Here is a 21,778-nt window from a genome sequence, read left to right as displayed (position 1 = left end):
TAATTGTATTTTTATGTGTTTTAATGTTTTTGTAATTTTGTGTTGTTATGTGCCTTCAAGTCGCCTACGACTTATGGCAACCCTGTGAATCAGCGACCTCCAAGAGCATCTGTCGTGAACCACCCTGCTCAGATCTTGTAAGTTCAGGTCTGTGGCTTCCTTTATGGAATCAATCCATCTCTTGTTTGGCCTTCCTCTTTTTCTACTCCCTTCTGTTTTCCCCAGCATTATTATATTTTCTAATGAATCATGTCTTCTCATTATGTGTCCAACGAATGATAACCTCAGTTTCATCATTTTAGCTTCTAGTGATAGTTCTGGTTTAATTTGTTCTAACACCCAATTTTTTGTCTTTTTTGCAAAACTCTCCTCCAACATCACATTTCAGATGAGTTGATTTTTCTATTCACTTTTTTCACTGTCCAACGTTCACATCCATACATAGAGATCAGAAATACCATGGTCTGAATGATCCTGACTTTAGTGTTCAGTGATACATTTTTGCATTTGAGGACCTAAAGTTCTCTCACAGCTGCCCTCCCCAGTCCTAACCTTCTTCTGATTTCTTGACCTTTCTCTCCATTTTGGTTAATGACTGTGCCAAGGTATTGATAATCCTTGACAAGTTCAATGTCCTCTTTGTCAACTGTAAAGTTACATAAATCTTCTGTTGTCATTACTTTAGTCTTTTTGACGTTCAGCTGTAGTCCTGCTTTTGTGCTTTCCTCTTTAACTTTCATCAGCATTTGTTTCAAATCATTACAGGTTTCTGCTAGTAGTATGGTATTGTCTGCATATCTGAAATTATTGATATTTCTCCCTCCAATTTTCACACCTCCTTCATCTTGGTCCAGTCCTGCTTTCCGTATTATATGTTCTGCGTATAGATTAAATAAATAGGGTGATAAAATACACCCCTGTCTCACACCCTTTCCGATTGGGAACCAATCGGTTTCTCCATTTTCTGTCCTTACAGTAGCTTTTTGTCCGGAGTATAGGTTGCGCAACAGGACAATCAGATGCTGTGGCACCCCCATTTCTTTTAAAGCATTCCATAGTTTTTCATGATCTACACAGTCAAAGGCTTTGCTGTAATCTCTAAACCACAGGGTGATTTTCTTCTGAAATTCCTTGCTCCGTTCCATTATCCAATGTATGTTTGCAATATGATCTCTGGTGCCTCTTCCCTTTCTAAATCCAGCTAGAACATCTGACATTTCTTGCTCCATGTATGGTAAGAGCCTTTGTTGTAGAATCTTGAGCATTACTTGACTTGCATGGGATATTAAGGCAATAGTTCCATAATTACTGCATTCCCTGGGATCCCCTTTCTCTGGAATTGGAATGTATATTGAACGCTTCCAGTCTGTGAGCCATTGTTTAGTTTTCCATATTTTTTGACAGATTTTTGTCAAAATTTGGACAGATTCAGTCTCAGTAGCTTGTAGCAACTCTATTGGTATGCCATCTGTTCCTGGTGATTTGTTTCTTCCAAGTATTTTAAGAGCAGCTTTCACCTCGCATTCTAAAATGTCTGGTTCTTCATCATACGGTTCCTCCATGAATGAATCCGTCATCCTGGCATCTCTTTTATAGAGTCCTTCGGTGTATTGCGTCCATCTTCCTTTTATTTCATCTCAGTCAGTCAGTGTGTTCCCCTGTTGATTATTCAACATCCCTACTCTTGGTTTAAATTTCCCTTTCATTTCTCTAATCTCTTGGAACAGGGCTCTTGTTCTACCCTTTTGTTGTCCTCTTCTATTTCTATACAGTAACTATTGTAATAGTTCCCTACGTACTAGTTGCTGTATTGCTGCATTTAGGGTTGTGGCTGTGTTTCTATCTCCTTTTACTTTTGCTTTCCTTCTCTCTTTAACCATGTTAAGAGTTTCTTCAGTCATCCATTGAGGTATTTCTTTTTAAGTAGAGATATTGTCTTTTTGCATTCTTCCCTGATAACGTCTCTGACTTCAATCCATAGTTCGTTTGGTTCTCTGTCAACTAAGTTTAAAGCCTCAAATCTGTTCCTTATTTGATCTTTATATGCTTCTGGGATGTTATTTAAATTGTATTTTGGCATTACGAGTGCTTTGTTCTTCTTCTTTAGCTTTACTCTGATTTTCGATACAACCAGTTCATGATCTGTACCGCAGTCTGCTCCTGGTCTTGTTTTTGCAGAAAGTATGGAACTTCCCCAACTTCTGTTTCCAATTATATAATCAATTTGATTCCGATATTGACCATTTGGTGATGTCCACGTGTACAGTCGTCTTTTCAGTTGCTCAAAAAATGTGTTCACAAGAAAGAAATTATTGGCTTCACAGAATTCAGTAAGTCTTTCTGCTGCTTCGTTTTTGTCTCCTAGGCCCCATTTCCCCACAATTCCTAGTTCTTCTCTGTTCCCTACTTTTGCATTCCAATCCCCCATGATTATCAGCACATCTTGTTTTGGTGTGCGCTCATTGTGAGCCACCCTGAGTGCCCTATTGTAGAGTAGTAGAAGGGTGGGACAGAAATAATTTTAAATAAATAAATAAATGTGTCTTGAGGTCAAGAATACATGATGACGTATATGTCACAGGAAGAAAGGGTGAAAAAAATCCAATTTGCATCTTGGGTAAGTGTATAGCTTATATATAAGTGGTGGATTTTGGAGTAGATGTGATATATAATAAGTTATGTTTGTAGAGAACAGCCTCTCAACAAAAAGAAATCTGCTCAGCTAAAAGACATCTTATCAGCCGCTGATGCACAAGAGGAATTATTTGTACACTTTCCCTAAAGATGATTGTTTAGCTAACCTTTTTGAAGGATTTAGGACTAATTGGGGCCTATCTGAAAGAGATTTAATGGTTGAAACAGATCTATAACCAGTTGTTCTGTATTATTATGGTTTATTGACCTATTTTTATTATTGTACATTGTCCTTTTCGGTATGTTTGTTGGAGTACATTACATTTTCATATTTGTGGGTCTTATTATTAATTGCATCTAATACACAGGGACTCTTATTGCATATTGTACTGTACCTTATATAATTCCCTAGTGGTTACAGAACATAACAAATTTGAAATATTCATATAAACAAATGAGTGAAAAAATCTCATATTAATAAATATAGAATAAACTGAAACAATCAACTGATAATTTATAATACTTCTTTATAAGATTTCTTACTTGCCCTTCACTATAAGGTTCCAGGGTGGGTTATAACAAGATATACAATTATAAAAACAAAGCCATTACAATTATAAAAGACATAAAACCGTTCCAAATGGAACAGATCAGTAATAAAGTCTAACAATAAAAATAAAAGAACATAATCCAGATTAACAGCAAAAGCAATGCGTCTCCAAAACTAAATTTTGACTCCAACACCAACCCCTAAACAATATTCCATTCTGATGGTCTCTAGACATCCAGTCTTTGTAGCTGGAGTCAGTCAAGTCTCTGCCCTTCCATGCCAGATGGAAATGAGTCAGACAAGCAGGGAGTAGGTCTTGCAGGACTCACAGTAAGAGCATAATAGCTACAGTACACATGTGTTTCTATTCCAAATGCCAGACAAGGAAAATGCTTTTCTCAGACCCTTTGAGGGGGAAAATGACTGGACCTCATCAGTTTGGCTTGTAGTTGGAAACTTAATTTTCTGTTTTGTGGACTTTTTGCATTTTAAATGTGCAACTTGGAGTCAGTGGTTTGCATTGAGAATACCAGTGAAACCACACTTTTTGTCATGGAAGGATGGAGTGAGGAGAGAGACACATACATCTTTTAATATTCACTTATGCAACTGTTGAATACTAATTTATTGAAGATGGTGATAGATGTATAAATATTGTGTTCAGAATTTTTTTTGCTGTTATCTGTTACCCACATAATAATGGACCATACTGAGAGTGTCACTCGGAAGAGCATCTATAAGAAAAACAGAGGAAAGAAAAACAGCTGGACATTGAGAGCGTCTTGTTTATGCAGCTGTAAAATATTAACCTTTTCTGGCTTGTAATTTTAATACTGTGGTTGTTAGTCTGATTTTTTTTAAAGGAAAGAAGCTTAAAATTATTTTGACTTGCTAAGTATAAGTCAAAGAAAACAAAGACTAAGATTGGTTAGAAATACTTCCTTTCTTGCAGGGATTAAAGCAGAGGATGAAGTGGAAGCCAGTAAATTGCTTCCTTGATTGTCCTTTATGCCAGGAGTAGGGAACATTTTTTGACCTGAGGGCTGCATTCCATCTCAGCCAGGCCAACATGGATGGTGTGCCACCAGTGGGAGGGGCCACCCCACACTCTCATGCACATGCTCACATAAATACATATGGCTCAGACATGCAAGGAGTCAGCACACACTTGCATTCATACATGGATACACACATACAGTGCACGCCGTACATCCATATGCAAACTATCCCTCCCCCCCCCCTCAGCAATTGGGTTGAGGGGTTTTTTCTTTAGTTCATGGGGTTTTTTATAGCGAGGGGAATGCGATCTTCATGGAGATTGCAGCTGAGAAGAGGAGGGTGCTTTCAAGCCTAATTGCAGCGTGGGGGCAATTTTTGTCTGGTTGGCGGGGTCACAGCTTGAGGAGAGGGGCACCCAAGGAGGGGACACTGTGGACTGGATAAGAGGACCATACAGGCTGCTGATTGAAACCAAAGGTGTTTGGGAGGGGAATGTTGGGAAGAAAAGTGATCTCGTGATAGGATGATAGAGACAGGCCAGAATTCCATGTTAATTGTGGGGTGGTGGAGATTACAAGCCTCCCTCCACAGCACTCTCCCATCCAAGAGTTTCCTCATGTTTGAAGTATTATTGTAATGTAGCTTAATGTTTCAAACAAATGCTTTACCACAGGCTATACATTTACAGTTGAATTCAAACTGTTTGTTTTCCTCCTAGCTTTCAAAGAAATTGCAAGAGAAAGGCTGGAAAGTGGGAGACCTCTTTCAAGCAGTGCTAAAGTACTGTGAAGTTATGGAGAAGGTTGCTGATGGGGACAGAGCTCTGGGCAGCAAAACATTTTTTGGATGGCTTCAGGAACATGTTTAAATACCACATGAGAAAATGTACCTCCTTTGGAAGGATGGAAATGTGTATCATACACTTAAACTAGCAAATGTACTGTTGTTTGCATTGTGAGAAACTTTGGGGTGAAAATAATTGTAGCTGTACTGTAAGTGCTTTGTGATGCTCTGTATGCTTTTTATCCAGTGTATATCTTCATACTGAGCATTGCCATTCAGTCTGTATGTGTGCACATCTAGCTATGCTGTGTTAAGCCTACTGCAGTGATGAGAAGGATGAATTTGTCTATCATGAGTCTAATAAGGCTCTCAGCTAAGCTAGGACAAAAAAAAGTTTTATCTCCCTCCTACTTTTTTGCCCCCTTTTTCCAGTCCTTTTTCTCTTAACAAGCTCAAAGAGGTATTAGTTGAACACAGAGTCCACTGATAGTTTCCCACTGCCACTTTCTCTAGAGGGAAGCAAGATTGGCACACAAATGCCATTACATGTTGTATCTCTGCTACCTCTAAGAAGTTTAAAGCAACTCGAGGTTTAGCTGAACATGCAAACAGAATAGGATCAAATGGGGTTGGTGAAGGAAGGTCGCTATTGAAGTGTGGGTCTAATCACTCTGGCCTATGAAACAGTAAATATTTTTTCTTCAAAACTGAGAAAATTGATGGAAGACTGTATTTCTTATAAATTAACTTCTCTTACCAGTTATAGTTGAGAGCATGCATGCCAGATGTATGTTCTAAAGACTTCCAATATTTTGAAATCTTTTTAAAGGATCCTCTAGTAAGAGCTCTGTTTAAATAAGATACAGTTTTTCTCTTTGTATGTGAAACAAGTATGTGCAAAGAAAAACATTGTTTTTTTAAGTGCCTCACAATGAAATAGGCCAGTTGCATCATATGGACAAGAATTATTAGTCCACCAGTAGTTGGAGTTTGTACTTTATAAGGTGGTGGCATATTTGAGTGTTGATCTCCAAATTACTGTCCCAGGACCAATGCTGCATCTTTATAAAGTAAGTTACATTTGGGACCTTTTTGTATAAACAGTGGTTTGCATTAAAGTAGGTTGGACACAGCATGTAAGAAACATTGTCATTAGCACTGCATAGCTGTTTTAATAAACTCATTTTGGAGGTAGAATCATAAGCCCTATTCACATGGTACTCAGTGTTGGACATTTTTGTGCTGAAGCAGGACTATACCTTTAGGCCTACCCTGAATGTCATGTCTCCTTCCTCCAGCATCCATCTGTCGAGTCTGCAAAAAAATTCCACGTGCGAGCAGCTGCTTGCGTGTAAGGGCAATGCAGCTGCTCATGTGTGGCATTTCTATATAGACAACCATGTTCAACATGCAAATGTTGAAGGAAGGAGATGCAACATTGGGAGTGGGGCTAAAAATGTGTTTCCCTACTCCTACTTCAACATGGAAATGCCCTACATGCAATCAATGTGTGAATAGGGCTATAGTTTAAAAAGAATGGGTTCCTCCATATTGCAATTTGGGTTAAGATGACCTAGTTTGTACAATAGAAGAATTGGAGGGAGCTGTTTCTGCTTGGCCCTCAGTCCACATGTGTGCTTACAAGGTAGGCAACAACTACCTTGGGTCTTATCCTTATTGTTTGAAGGGCAGCGCTGCAGAACTTGTGTTGCATTCCAGCAAACACTAAAGAGATCTTACACAATTTACTCCCAATAAAAGTGCTGATGCTACCTGGGAGCAAAATGCTGCTGCTCCTATGACTTTAGCATCATTCAGGTTACAGCATATAAAATACAAATGCACTTTCAATTTTCATTGAACATTTCTACTCTCAATATTATTTTAGTGTGCAGGATGCAGTTTCTTCTGATCACTTTTTTTCTTTAGTTTTGAGCCATCTTTGTACATTCCTGTTAAAGCTGGAGTTATATTTTAGCGTTTTATTGTTATGTTATAATTTTGTCTATAATTTCATGCTAGACATTTATGGTTAGCTGGAAATGCAGCTGATTGGAATAGTTGTACAAAGTTAGCCCAATAGTTGCAAAGTTAGTTACTCATAGCCTGATTTAATCCTGAGGAAATTTACTTTAAAGGAAATTCCACTGAAGTCTGTGGATGTTACTTCCAAGTAAATGTGTTTAGGATTATGGTATTATTTGGGCATTGATAAAGGTAATTATGGGTATTTTTTTCATCTTGAGCCCTCAAATTGAATAGCTCTCTTCCCCCCCCCTTTTAAGCACTCCTTGTGGCTGTGTACTGTGCAATCAGTGTGGCTGCTTGAGGAGGAGTAAATGGTTTCCAGCCCAACTATATGCTGTGAAGATGGCTGGAACATTAGTTCCTGTATCCTTTTCTCCACGAGGAGCATTCCACTCTTAGAGGAAGCCTACAGGTTTCTTTGATGCCAATTTAGTATGGCAGGGATCGTCTACCTTTAATAGCTGAGGGAAGTAGAAATTAATTAGGTACACCTTCCCATGGTAAAGACACACAGGGCTGGTAGCTTCACCTGTTGAATTTTTTTTCTGTACCGTAGCTTGAAGACACAATAGGTGTATTGAGGAAGGAAAAAGCTAGAAGCAACACTATACAACAGCTTGGAAAGGAATGATAAAAGCCCATGCTGACTTCCTCACAGGACTCTGAACCCTTTTCCACTTAAGTAGCCCACATCTCCAAATTAGGATGCCTAATAGACATGTGTCACTGTGTGCACACCTATGTAGAACTGGGGATTAAGGAACGTCAGGAACATGACCCATATGAAGGGTATCTTCACAGAGTCTGGTGTTGCTGAGACAGGTTTCAGAACTTGAGCTCTACACCACCTCCAAGCTTGGCTAAAGGGGAGGTGAAAGCTCTGGTTTTTGTCAAGTCTGAACAGCAAGTCCAGAAGCAAAAGGTTAAGCTTTGCAGCTACACCGCGCTTTGGTCAGCATTAGGGTTGCTTTATTATGCTTTTCCTATATGGAGAGCACAGAAATGTGGTGCTTACTTGTCTTCCTAGTACATGTAGACACAGCAAAATACATGTGTGAATCATGGACACATGTAAACTACACACACATTTCACACTTCTTCCTACTCATGGGAATGAGTGCTTTCTGTTCAGGAAATGCATAACATGCGGAGTGGCCCTTATGCATTTGTGACAGCTATAAAGCAGTTTGAATAATTATAGTTGTTTATATATACCTGTAATGAGTGAAGCCGACATGAAGATCCTTCACTGTGTAATGATATTTGTTTTTAGAAATTTCGTGATACACTTAGTAATGAGATGTGAATATAAGTTTGCACTGAACTTGTCTTTGTTGAAGCAGTACGTTAAAATAAATTGTATATAAATGAAGTAGGTATCGTGTAATGATTTCTAGTTATTTGTCATATATAGTCGATTTGCTTTTATCTCTTTCAAACAAAAGTAGGGCTTATTGTGCAGAACTTCTTAGATGGAAGCTTTCATAATTTCAGTCATGTTTCCTGAAACTAGCAACAGAAAACTGCCAATTACCTGAGACTGCATACGCAAGGTAAAGCACATTCTGATTTCATCTATCGTCCAATTGCTATTCAGGCAAGTATACCAGCAAGAGAAGATCATCCTGGATCTAACTGGATATAAATGCTTGCAGCTCATCACTTTGTTATGGCCTTCAATAATTCCTCTCAGGGCTGGCCCCAGGCATGCCAGGGCCTTTGGGCACAAGCCTGCCCCGGGCCCCGGCACTCCCCTTCCACGATTCCCTAACCCGTAACCAATGTTCAATGAATCAGCTGATCATCAGCACCTACAAAGCCCTGAGTCTTTGTAAAGAAAATTGTGGCACCAGATGATTGACAGGTAGGTGGCCCTGCCCATGTGTCAAAATGGCAACCAGCTGGAAATGCTCCCCCACCCCAATATTTATTTATTTATTATAATTATTTTTACCCCGCCCTTTTTCCAAAACTGGAACTCACGGCGGCTTCCAGATAAAAGCACACATATAATTAAAAACATACAAAAGTCTAGATTAAAATCAAATTAAACAATTTACAGTATTAAAACCATTCATACATACAGTTAAAATAAATCAAACTCAGTATAAAATAATACAATTAGGCAACAGCAATGCAGCACCCTTCAAGACCTGTCCTTAACAACTTTCAGTTCCAAAGGCTTGTTGAAATAAAAAAGTCTTTGCTTGCCGACGGAAGGACTGCAAGGAGGGGGCCATTCTTGCTTCCCTGGGAAGGGAGTTCCAAAGCCTCGGGGCAGCCACTGAAAAGGCCCTATCTCACGTCCCCCTACTGATGGCACCGAACCCCAAACCCCCAGACAACCTCTCCCAGTGGTTTCATGTAGATGTTAAATAGCATGGGGGACAAAACTGAGCCCTGAGTGACCCCACAGGCCAACGGCCAAGGAGTCGAACAGGAATCCCCCAGCACCACTTTCTGGGTTCGCCCCTCCAGGAAGGAACGGAGCCACTGTAAAACAGTGCCCCCAAGTCCCATCCCAGCAAGGCGGCCCAGAAGGATACCATGGTTGATGGTATCGAAAGCCGCTGAGAGGTCCAGCAGAACCAACAGGGACACACTCCCCCTGTCCAGTTCTCTGCATAGGTCATCCACGAAGGCGACCAAAGCCGTCTCCGTCCCATAACCAGGCCTGAAACCAGACTGAAATGGATCTAGATACTCCGTTTCATCCAGGAATCTCTGGAGCTGGGAGGCCACCACACGCTCTATTACCTTGCCCAAAAATGGGATATTAGACACTGGCCGATAATTATCCATTATTGAGGGATCCAGGGAGGGCTTTTCCAACAAAGGCCTTACAACTGCCTACTTTACACACACTGGAACTCTGCCTTGTTGTAAGGAGGCATTGATCACTCCCTTCACCCACTCAGCCAGTCCCTCTCTGGCACATTTAATGAGCCAGGAAGGGCAGGGGTCTAGAAGACATGTGGCGGCTCTCACCTCTCCAAGGATCCTGTCCACATCCTTGGGCTGTACAAATTGAAAAGAATCCATTATTATTGGACAGGCAGGAGCCAAAGTTACATCCACTGAAACTATCAACTATAGCATCCAAGTCGGAACTAATCTGAGTGATTTTATCTGCAAAGTGCCGTGCAAATTCTTGGCAGCGGTCTGTTGAATGGTTTATATTATCCCTACAGGGGCCAAGATGTAAAAGACCTCTGACCACTTGAAACAGCTCCGCTGGACGACTCCCTGCAGACACAATAGTGGCAGAAAAGAATGCTTTCTTTGCTGACCGTACTGCCACAGAGTAGGCCTTCAAATAGGCTCTAGCCCGTGTTCGATCAGACTTGCTCCAAGTCTTCTGCCAATGTCGCTCTAGTCTCCTCATTCATTTCATCACCACCAGCTCCTTGGTAAACCAGGGGGCTAGCCTGGCTCCACTTCGTGAGAGGGGATGCTCAGGAGCAATTGTGTCCACCGCCCTGGCCATTTCCCCATTCCAGAGGTCAACCAGAGCTTCGACAGAATCACCTGCCGAGGTGACAGGAAAATCCCCAAGAGCCATCAGGAAACCATCCGGATCCATCAGCCTCCTGGGGCGGACCATCCTAATCGGTCCCCCACCCCTGCAGAGGTTCTGAGTCCCAGTGGGTCTAAACCCAACCAGATAGTGGTCTGTCCATGACAACGGAACTACAGAAAGTTCCTCCACACCAAGATCACCATAATCCCCCTCCACACAGAAAACAAGGTCCAGGGTGTGGCCAGCAACATGAGTGGGGGCAGATATTACTTGGGACAGACCCATGGCGTCATGGAGGCCATAAAGTCCTGAGCCACTCCAGACAGGGCAGCCTCGGCATGAATGTTGAAGTCCCCTAGCACCATAAGCCGAGGGGACTGCAACATCAACCCCAAGACCACCCCAGCTAGCTCAGGAAGGGAGATTGTTGAGCAGCGGGGTGGGCAGTACACCAACAGAATCCCTATTCTGTCCTGACCACTCAACTTCAGATACACACACTCGAACCCTGGATACTGTGGGATAGGGCACCTGGTCAGGGAAATGGTATCACGATACACCACTGCAACTCCACCTCCCTGCCCCCCAGGTCTCGCCTGCTGCTGCACAGAGAAACCTGGCGGGCACAGCTGAGAGAGATTAACCCCCCCAGCTTCATCCGACCAGGTCTCTGTAATACAAGCCAGGTCGGCATGCTCATCCAGGATCAAGTCTTGAATGGCCGTTGTTTTACCATTCACTGACCTGGCATTCACGAGCAGCAATTTCAACCCAGGGGGACTGTCACCAAGGCTATCCAGGCTATTTGCAAGGGGAGAGAGTTTGGGGGCAACCAGCACCCTGTTGCATTCCCATCTCCCCTGATAACATAACTGCCTCCCCATTCCATATCTCCCTCTGCCCTCTACAACACTAATGGCAGCCCCCTGGATCCCCCTCCCTACCCTCTTATGTTGAAAACACATCCTTCTGCTATAGGCAAACAAAGACTTGCTCTTAAAAAACAAACACACTGCCAACAGGCCAATATAAACAAATAGAAACCCACTGGCTTACAAAGAAAAAGCCACGCCCTTGAGCACCCCTGAATTGACTCTCCCCATGGGTGATCCCCCTTTGGTGTCGCTCCCTTCGGTAGCAGGCCCGCAAGAATCCTGTTTTTATGGCCTAGATAGGCCAGGCAGTTCAGCTGGGTGGGTAATAAAAACTACTGAGTCAGGACCTAGATCTTGGTCCTAAATCAGGGCCTTGGTCATGGTCCTGCAAAGAGCAGGGAGTCCCAGTGGCGAGGCCAAGGACCAAGGCAGCCGAAGTCCAAGGCAAGCAAGGTCCAAGACAGGTGAGGTCCAAGGTCGCAGCCGCAACTGCAACAGCCACCATCAACCTCTTCCTCTCTACAGCCTCCAGATGTTATCTGTAACTCGTTATCAGGGAGAGTCTGGCGTCTGGCATCACAAAATGATACACTCGCCTGGTGTTGGGCGTTGTCTTTCCTGTAGAATTATATTGGTCCACTTCCTCTCCTATGGTGATGGCAGTGGCTGATGTTACTGTTGTTGTTAATTATTGTTGTTGTTATTGGATATTCCGCGTCTCCTTCTCTTCCTCTCTTCCTCTCTTCACGCCCATTCTGTATCCACGCCAGTGCTTTACTTGGCTCTGTTATGTTAAGTCTGCCCAATTCACTCTTAAGCAGATCTCTTCCACTGTGATGTTCTAGAGCAGGCTTGCCCAACCTTTGGGCCACAGATGTTGCTGGACTACAGTTCCCATAATTCCTGACCATTGGCCATGCTGGCTGGGGCTGATGGGAGTTGCAGTCTAGCAACATCTGGGAACCCAAGTTGGACAAGGCTGTTCTAGAGGAATGTCTAGCTTTCCACCAGCTGCTTTTATCTTGCTTAGCTGTTGTTGTTGCTGGAGTCCTTATCTCCCTTGTAATAGTCACGTCTCTAAGTTCCTCCTACTGCAATTCCTCCGGCTCCTGATATCTCCGGACTCTTGTAACAAAATTCAGCAGGCATAACAAGGTACAAATAATTAGACTTGCTATAGTTGTGTTCTTAGTTGTATTTCCTCACGCAGAAGACAAAAGACCAAGGGAGTGCAATTAAAAACAGCAAATTGAGCAGTAAGAATATTTGTCAAAGATCCCTTGTCTTTGTTTCCTGGGTTCAACCCCCAAACCCCCTGGGCAATTGTTCCCGAGCAGGCACTCCCCCATGCCTCTCCTTACCAAGGCTGAGCTACAAGCAACACAAACCTTGTAAGATAGACTGCCACCACCCCTTACCCTGGTTTCCCACTTTGAGCAAGGGGAACTCAGCACCAATTAGAATGGCAGAGATTCCCAAGGCAAGAGCTATAGTTACACTCCTTGTCCTGGAGCCTTTAGCCAAACCCCAAAACAGTAGTCAGTAGCATTTTGGTCAAGGTAGTGGATTCAGAGCCAAAGCCCCAAAGCAACACACACCAAGTAATATGAGGTAGTTTATTAAATATATTAAAAGTGCATATAAAAAAAGAACATACAAATTCCTGTAAGCCCAATCACCCTTAGCCGGGCCAGGCATAGTCAACACTTACATAAGCACAGTGAAAGGTTCAAACAGACGAAACATAACAGTGCAGGAGATGTGACTGAACTTGTGGGAACCCCGGTCTTCCGGGTAGCCCCTCCCTTCATCATAACCTACCTTGTTTATTCCTGGGGGACCGAAGAATTTGAATGTCTGAAAAGGAAGAACCCAGCTGACTGTGGAAATGATGAGTAATTTGATTGATAACAAAGAAAACAGTTGCCAGAGTTATTCTTGTTCTTGCCTTGTGGACATGTATATACAAGTATTTAAAGTAACACTTGCTCAATAATTTGCTTTTAATAATGTTATTTGTTACCTAATTTTAAGAATTGTTATTTAATTTTGAGAATTGTATTATTTTATTGAAGTATTATGTTCTATTGATGTATTGTTATGTTCATTTTCTTTTGTAAGCCGCCTTGAGGGCCTTTTGGCCATAAGGCGGGGTATAAATTTAATAAATAAATAAATAATAAATAAAACTTGCTAGCCTAACCTAATACTTTAGAAAGTATAAAAGCCTGGGTCCCTTTGGCTCCATATACCACAGAACATCCCATAGGCGAGTCAAGATGGAATAGGAACAACTAACTGAACAATCACCCCTCTTTTTATGGGGTTTTGCCTGGCAACAGCAAGAGGGCCACTTAGCCACTCAAGGCACCTCTTTACTGATGGAATAGCCTAGAAAGTTCACAGCAAGGGCAGGACCACTAATTTACAGCAACTCGGACCTCCTGACCTTGGTACCAGGCTTTGTAGAAGGTTCAGCTGCCCCCCTTTAGAATTACAATCTGCAGATGGATGGTCCGAGACATCCTAATTTGTCTCAGCACAGAGCATCCCAGGAACCTATGCCAAATATTCCCCATAATTTTCTCTGGCTGAACCATTTTACTTTTGTCAACCTTAGCTATTCTTGACAATATTATATTATTTTTATTCCGTTTTCCCTACAAATACTGTCTACTATAGCAGTTCACAGAAAATGGGGGGAAATGACACACAGACCTTACTGCAGGCTTTACAAACTAAATATACAAGATACACAAGGAAATGGGGAGTGGAGGGGAAAGCTGGGGGGCAGCCATTATACAATGTCAGAATTAAGGGCCAAGTTGTAAGAAGGCATTTCCATTCATTTGTTTTCCGGGCCCAATTCAAGGTGTTGGTTTTAACCTTTAAATCCCTACACGGTCTCGGCCCAGTTTATCTAAAGGAGCGCCTACAACGCCACCAATCATGCCGCCTGACAAGATCGGCCACACAAGGCCTTCTCTCAGTCCCGCCAACCAAAGCAGCTAGGTTGGCGGGCACTAGAGAGAAGGCCTTTTCAGTGGCAGCCCCCACCCTCTGGAACTCCCTCCCACAAGATCTTCGGCACATCTCTTCCCTGAATATGTTCCGCAAGGCCTTAAAGACCTGGCTTTTTCAACAGGCTTTCGGGACTTCTGGGGAGGCTTAATATTCTTCTGTTTTAAATGCCTCCTATTATGTATTGTTTGCTCTTATAATTTATATATTTCACTGTATTTTTATATTGTATTCTGCCATATTTATTGTATGTACGTCGCCTAGAGTGGCCATTGGCCAGATAGGCGACACATAAATTAAATTTATTATTATTATTATTATTATTTTGTCAGGCTGATCTTACAGTGTTAGTGTTCTTGCTTGGATAAAGGTGCTGCAACTGACTCAGAACCCCTTGTCCTACAAAATCAGTGGAAGAGGCCAGAGTGTCCTCTTCAGCTCTACTAACCCAGGACTTATTGAAAATTGAAAAACTTAAATTGTAATCATAAAACCAACAGAATGCGGACCACACTATCACTTCTTAAGTGGAGAGTGGTCAGCATGGCTTCATGTTAACATAGGGGTGGAGAGCCTGTGGCCCTCCAGATGTTACACTCTGAGTCCCATCAGCCAACATACCCAATGGTCAAGGATGATTAGAGTTGTCCAACCACATCTGGAAGTCCGCAGGTTCCCCACTCCTGTTCTAGCCCAAGCCATGAAGGTAGAGTATTGAATGTATAACTATCACTGGACTGAATTTTTTTCTTTGACAGTAGATGGTACTGGGAGTCAGATTATTTATTTATTATTTGAGTTACATTCCGCACTTCCTCCCAGCATTAGCCCAGGGCGGCAAACAGAAACGCTAAAAACATTTTAAAACATCATAAAACAGACTGTAAAATACATTAAAACAAAACAACGTTAAAAACATTTTTTAAAAAGCTTTAAAAACATATTTTTAAAAAGGGTTAAAAACATATTATTAAAAAAACCATTAAAAAGCAATTCTAACACAGAAGCAGACTGGGATAGGTCTCAACTTAAAAGGCTTGTTGAAAGAGGAAAGTCTTCAAAAGGCGCCAAAAAGATAGCTGGTGTTAAGCAATATAAAGGGGTAACAAGGATCCATGTCATAACATTTCTGTTTACAAGGAGATCAACAAAGTGTATGTCCTAATACCAAAATAATTTTTGTAATTCTTTTAAATACAATCCTCACTTCCCAAATGGTCAGTTTTTATTGTAGTAAACCCAACTTTTGTGGGTATTGAATTTTGCAATATTACAACACAATGCTACACATCTACTCAGAAGTAAGTCCCATTGAGTTCAAGTGTGTACAGGATTGCAGCCAGGCACATCAGTCCTAATCCCAGTCAGGTGACAGAGGGGCAAACTGAACAAGCCCTGCTGCTCAGGATGGCCAGGGAGAAAGATGGTTTTTTTGTTTTGTTTTTTGCTGTGACAGCTCCAGACTAGTACAGTAGAGGAGTCCAAATTTGGTCCCTCTTGGGGGTATGGTTCAGCTTTGGATCCAATGAAACCGCAGCTGGCTCTGCTCTGCACTCGTAATGCAGCCCTACACTTTTCACCACTGGCAGGAACACACACACCCCAGCAGTAGCTTTTCAACTATCTGCACTTTTGGAAGGCACAACATGGGCCTTTGTGATGATGGAGCCCAGTGGACAGACACCACTGTTATCCTAACCCCTCCAGCAGCACAGATCAGGGATTAGGATTGTTCTTTTAGTTTCTTACAACACATTATCCTTCAGTATCATAGAATCATAGAATAGTAGAGTTCGAAGGGGCCTATAAGGCCATCAAGTCCAACAGTAGGACAGTAGTCCATCAAGTCCAAATGCAGGAATCCAAATCAATACGTAAAAGCAGGTCTGTTGTTTTAAACTTGAAGAAAAAAAATTTTTTGCACAACAATGGACCAAACTTGCAGTTTCTTAGAAACTTTTTTGACTTTCCAGGTTTTGTGTCACTTTTTTGAAATTTGCTCTTTCTAAATGGACATTGTAGCATCAATTATATTGACCAAATATATGAGTTTCTGGAATTGTATATCAGTTTAATAATAATAATTAGTTTATTTCGGTCATTGACCAGCAGAACAATACAAGACAATTTGCATATAGTTTATAGTTACAAGATTAAAACTTAACTCATCAATAAGCTAAGAAAATATTTTAAAATCATTTAACTAAAACCTTCCTGTGAGTAGTGGCAGCTGCACAAAATGTCACTACCAGTTCTGTAAACTCGTGACGTCAGTCCTCGAGTAGACTACGAATGTATAGTGTGTCTGAGACTCTCAGCATTTAGCCAGACATGGGGTAATAAAAAGTTCATGGAGGTCGAGGTATAACGGACACTGGAGTAAAACGTGATCAATGGTTTCCACAACACCGGCCTCACAGAGACATACCCGGTCAGTAAAAGGGATTTTCTTGTACCTTTCCAAAAGTGCTGAGGGAAGTACATTAAAAAGTGAATGATCTCCTATACTTAATGATGCTCAATTTGGTTAAATAGCCGGCAGGCATTAAGGAACTCACACTGAACTGGTAAGATGGATATGCCGCCACACAACTGAGATTATTTTGTAGCTCAATGTCACGAAGACGTTGGCAGATAACTTCCTTGGCCTTGCTATAGCCCAGGCCTATTACCACCGACTGTGATAGACCGATCAAATGTAATTTATTAATTACAGCAATTTGCCATCGTGATTGAAAAGTGTCTATCAAAATTAGTGGAGCAAGCCCTAGGGGAGCAAATAGCAATTTCAACCAAAGGTTGAACCTATGAGTCCAAGCGCACGTTTCTACCAATAGTGTCCCAAGTTCTAAACGCAGCATCACATTTGGAACACACTTGGGAACACCAAGAATGCTTCTGGAAAATCTGGATTGAATGCTCTCAAATAAAGAGTAATTGCTCTGTATACAGAACTGGGAGCCATACATCAATTGAGAGAGGACCTTAGCGTTAAACACCTGTAAGGCCGAGGGAATGAACTGCCCGCCTTTAGAAAAGAAAAAGGCGAGAACTGCATTCGCGCTTCTAGTTGCCTTCTCGGCCATGTTGTTCTTATGTGCAGACCATGATCCAGAGGCATGGAACAGTATCCCTAGATATCTAAAGACAGGGACCTGTTCAATTTGGTGTCCATTCACCTGCCAGCGATGTTTGGACCTTCTACTGGTGAAAACCAAAATTTTGGATTTATCATAGTTAACTTCGAGCTTTCCCTCCTTACAGTAAACAGATAACGCTCCCAAAAGATGCCGGAGACCCACAGATGTTAGAGACAGGAGAACGGCATCATCAGCATAAAGTAAGGCAGATAACGGCCTGTTGGCCAGTTTAGGAGAATGGGAGTTTACAGATGTTATGGCGGCAATTACCGAGTTGATATAAAAATGGAAAAGAGTGGGGGCAAGTACACACCCCTGTTTGACTCCGTTGGTAGTTGAAACCGACGCAGTCAAGTTAGCTGCACGATTGCATCTCACCTTTAGATGGGTGTTTTCATATAAAGTATGGATAAGAATTAAAAGACGTTTGTTGATATTAGACTCCCTTAATTTTCTCCATAGCCTATCCCTGGGGATCAGGTCAAAGGCTGCCTTAAAGGCAGCATACCTGTCAAAGGCAGCATAAAGAGATCCCCTGGGCTTTGAAGAATACTTGTCCACCAAGTGTTGGAGCACCAAACACTGATCTATAGTGGATCATCCGGTTCTAAAGCCAGCTTGTTCATCCGCTAAGATGTTTTCAGCCTCCATCCAATCTATTCATTAAAAGATGAGATGCATAGAGTTTACTAATGATACTCAACAGGCTGATCGGGCGATAATTTGTCAGGTCAACTTTGTTCCCTCTTTTAAAAATAGGGATTATGATGGCTAATTTCCAATCCTCCGGAATATACCCAGTTTGGTCAATCGAAGTAAAGAGGGCTGCTAAAATTGGTGCCCACCACTCTATATTACCCTTTAAGAGTTCCGGGGGAATACTGTCAGCCCCGGGTACCTTGCCCAGTTAGAGATTGTTGAGAAGAGTGGTAATTTCTGAGATTGACACTGGGGGCCAAGTAGGGAGAGTATTAATATCCTCCCAACCTGAAGACGGAGTACATTGTCCCTTCATGAAAATGGATCTAAAATAAGCTTCCCACTCACAGGGGAAGATGTGGAAGTCCACACTAACAGGATTAGATCGATAGCCTCTAGAGACCAGTCTCCAGAATGTGGACGTGTCTTTTGTTCTAACAGCTTTTATTAGATTTTGCCACGCTTCTCTTTGTGCCAATTTCTTTTTCTTCTTTATCGTGATCTTATAACTTTTTTTAGCTCAAAGTAATCTGCAGGAATAGAAGTTAAATCAAGAGTTCTATACAATTTGTATTTACCCACAAGGGAATTCTTTAAATTGATACATTCCCGGTCAAACCAGTGTTTAGAACCAATTGAGGGAGAGAATGGCCTTATCTGCTTTTTGGCAGTTAGTTGAGTATCAAAAGAATTAATCAACTCCTGGAAAAGATCTACGACTGGTCTTTGGTGGATAATATACACTCACGTAAAGTGCAGGAGCCAGTAGAGTGCAAGAAATTTGTTAAATTAGTCGCTACCTTAGGGGACCATTTAATATGCAGAAATCTTTGTTCCGCGACTAGATTTAGCATAGGCACACAAGACACAAAGTGGCTGGCGCCCCAAGTTAAGGGAAAGTAATGGGGTAGATGATCACTATCTCCTCTCGCCCCCACACAACACTTAAATACGCCTGGTAGAAGACTATGTGAGAAAACAAAATAATCAATCATAGATGCCCTGAGGCCTTAATGCAAGTAAATTCCCCACACAGATTGCCTGCCACTCTCCCATTCAATATCACCAGGTCTAATCTGTTGACCAGCTGGGTAAAGCAAAGTCCAGCATAGTTACATCTGGCGTCCTTGGAGTGTCTGGTCAGGAGGGGATAATCCATCTCCACTTCCGGGGGGGCCAAGTGAAAGCAAGAATATAAGGCTATGTCATTAGGGCCTATTCTTGCATTGAAGTCCCCAACCAGGATGACATGTGCCTCGGTGTGTTCACTCATCAATTTAATAATGAGCTCCTCCAGTTTCCTCCAGGTGTCCCTAATTAAAGGTTTCCATTGCAAAGGAGGAAGATAGACGTTAATCAGCAGTAGGAGAGACCGAGAGAATTTAAGCAACAAGGCCACCGCAAGATTTTCCAACTCTCCTAGTTTTGTGATGCTAGAATCAAGTTTGGTCGACACCAGCACGGCTAGGCCCCCTTTAGGACGACCCCCTTTCTCGCTGGGCACAGCCCTGAGTGAGTAGGTGGCAAAGTTACTCAGAGTAAATTCCTCTCGGAGCCAAGTTTCTTGTATTAAAATAATGTCTTGCGAGGTAAGAAAATCAAGAAAGGAAGGGTCAAAGCTCTTGTTCGCCCATCCAGCAATATTCCATATCAATAGAGAAAGTTACTCGTTTGACTGAAGGGTTCTCTGTCAGGGGAGAAAACTAGGAGGTTTACCTTCCATTTCAATTCTAGCGATATTCAAATTTATATACTTGCTTCTCAATTTTGGTTCGGCCCCGAGACACTCTACAACCTCAATGTCCTTTTCGAGGAGCTCAATCTCCTCCAGAGAAGTACTCCACCTGCTGACATTGGAATGTACACAATTAAGGGTCATGTTTGGATAATCCTTTTTGGGCAATGCTAGTTCCGGGATGCCCATTTCCCTCAGATCTAACCTTTGCATTTCTAACTGAGTGGGGGTCGCTTTAACCCTCCGGGGACTGTTGCTAGTAGGTGGGCATTTTAAGGGACTCTTGGTAGCTCTACATACGGAGTTATTGATTATTGGGTTCACTTCCACTGAAACCTGGATCTTCCTCACCCCAGACTGTCTACCTGGCACATCCTTCAAAACTTTAGAATCAATCTCCCTTTGAGATGGAGTAGGGTGTTTCTCCGCGGCTTTGAGATTCCCATTAAGTCCACTTTCAGCAGAAGAGAGTGTTATTAAATGAGATTTTAGGACTTCCAACCTTGCTAAAATTTCCCTTTGGGATGCTACCGGCAGCTCACCAAATGAATCCAGTAGTCTAAGTTCTTCCTTGTCAATAGGGGAGACTACCTCATCAGCAGGGAGTCGAACTTTGTCTACAACCCCGGCATCCTCAATCCCCGAGTAAGGTTCTACAACATATACAGCAGATGGTTGGGGGAGATGTTTGCTACAGTCCAAGTTTGTTATTCTCATAGGATTAGTTACTTTCTCCATGTCAATACTACTTGGGGAATTATAGGAAGGCGTAATCAACGGCAAAGGGAAGGCCACATTCTCAAAAACCCGCGAAACAGAGATGTTAAGACTGTGGAAGTTTAACATAACAGTATTGAAAATAAGGATTTGATCATATTGCCTAATAGCTCCCCGGCTTCACATGAAATAACTACTTAGCTATGGAATCCCATTGACTGGTAAATATAATCAGGGCTTTTTTTGTGTCAGTATCTGGTGGTACTGAGCGACTCTCTTTTTGCTGCTCATAGCAGCCATTTTGTGCAGGTATCCACAGCACTTTTATCAAGGTATGAGTACCAGCACCTCATTTTTTTTTACCAAAAAGAGTACTGCAATATAGTGTAATAGGTTAGAATCTTAGGACAGTTATTTACATGAGCCTCAGCTTTAGCTGCCTCATTGTGCTCTGGGCAAATACAGCTGGGTTGGTTAACCACACAGCCAGTCATGCTTTTCCTGCTTCTTCAAGGATGAGATGGTAAATAAGAACACAAAAACACTGAAAAATGCTAAGTGGCCATCTCTTCACCATGGAAACTTTTAAATCTACAAGAGATAATACATACTGGTTTTGAAGAGTGGGCTGAAAAGAAGAAAATAATGATGACTAGACAAGAATGTCTCCATGGAAAATTAACTGAAGGAGATGCTAATTAGAGCAGACTTGCTCAAGGAAAATCATTTCCAGTGCCATGCTAATATTATCATATTAAACTCCCTTCAATGGATGAAGTTACATCAATCAAATGAAAGGAAGAGTATAATCTGGTGCTTTAAAACTTTTAACTATGAAGTATTTCAGCTTGTGAACCTAATTATTCTCACTTTACAACTGGTAAATTTGGGCCTGAGAGAATAAATTCAGACATTATGTCCAAATCCACAATCTCTTCCCAGAACCACACAACCCACTCCATAGGATTACATTGATTTCACAAAGCTATTACATGCATACTAGATTCTTGCATTAAAAAAGAAAAAAGCCCCAAACCTAGTTATTTATAGAGCTGAATTTTAGTCTGACAATTAGCC

At 41.9% G+C, this 21,778-nt stretch overlaps 1 protein-coding gene across 1 annotated transcript in view; it reads left to right on the top strand.

Moving 5' to 3' along the window:
* Positions 1 to 8,366, top strand: part of LOC133386204 (A-kinase anchor protein 11-like) — a 34,166-nt gene extending 25,800 nt beyond the window's left edge. The window contains exon 7 of the mRNA XM_061629910.1: positions 4,902 to 8,366. Coding sequence (XP_061485894.1) covers positions 4,902 to 5,051 — 150 coding nt within the window. The 3' untranslated portion in view covers positions 5,052 to 8,366. The remainder of the gene's footprint in view (positions 1 to 4,901) is intronic.
* Positions 8,367 to 21,778: the final 13,412 nt, after the last annotated feature.

Source organism: Rhineura floridana, chromosome 5, assembly GCF_030035675.1.
Source record: "Rhineura floridana isolate rRhiFlo1 chromosome 5, rRhiFlo1.hap2, whole genome shotgun sequence".
Classification (NCBI taxonomy): Eukaryota; Metazoa; Chordata; class Lepidosauria; order Squamata; family Rhineuridae; genus Rhineura; species Rhineura floridana.
The sequence above is the reverse complement of the archived record's forward strand: the minus strand, read 5'-3'. Positions and strand labels throughout refer to the sequence as shown.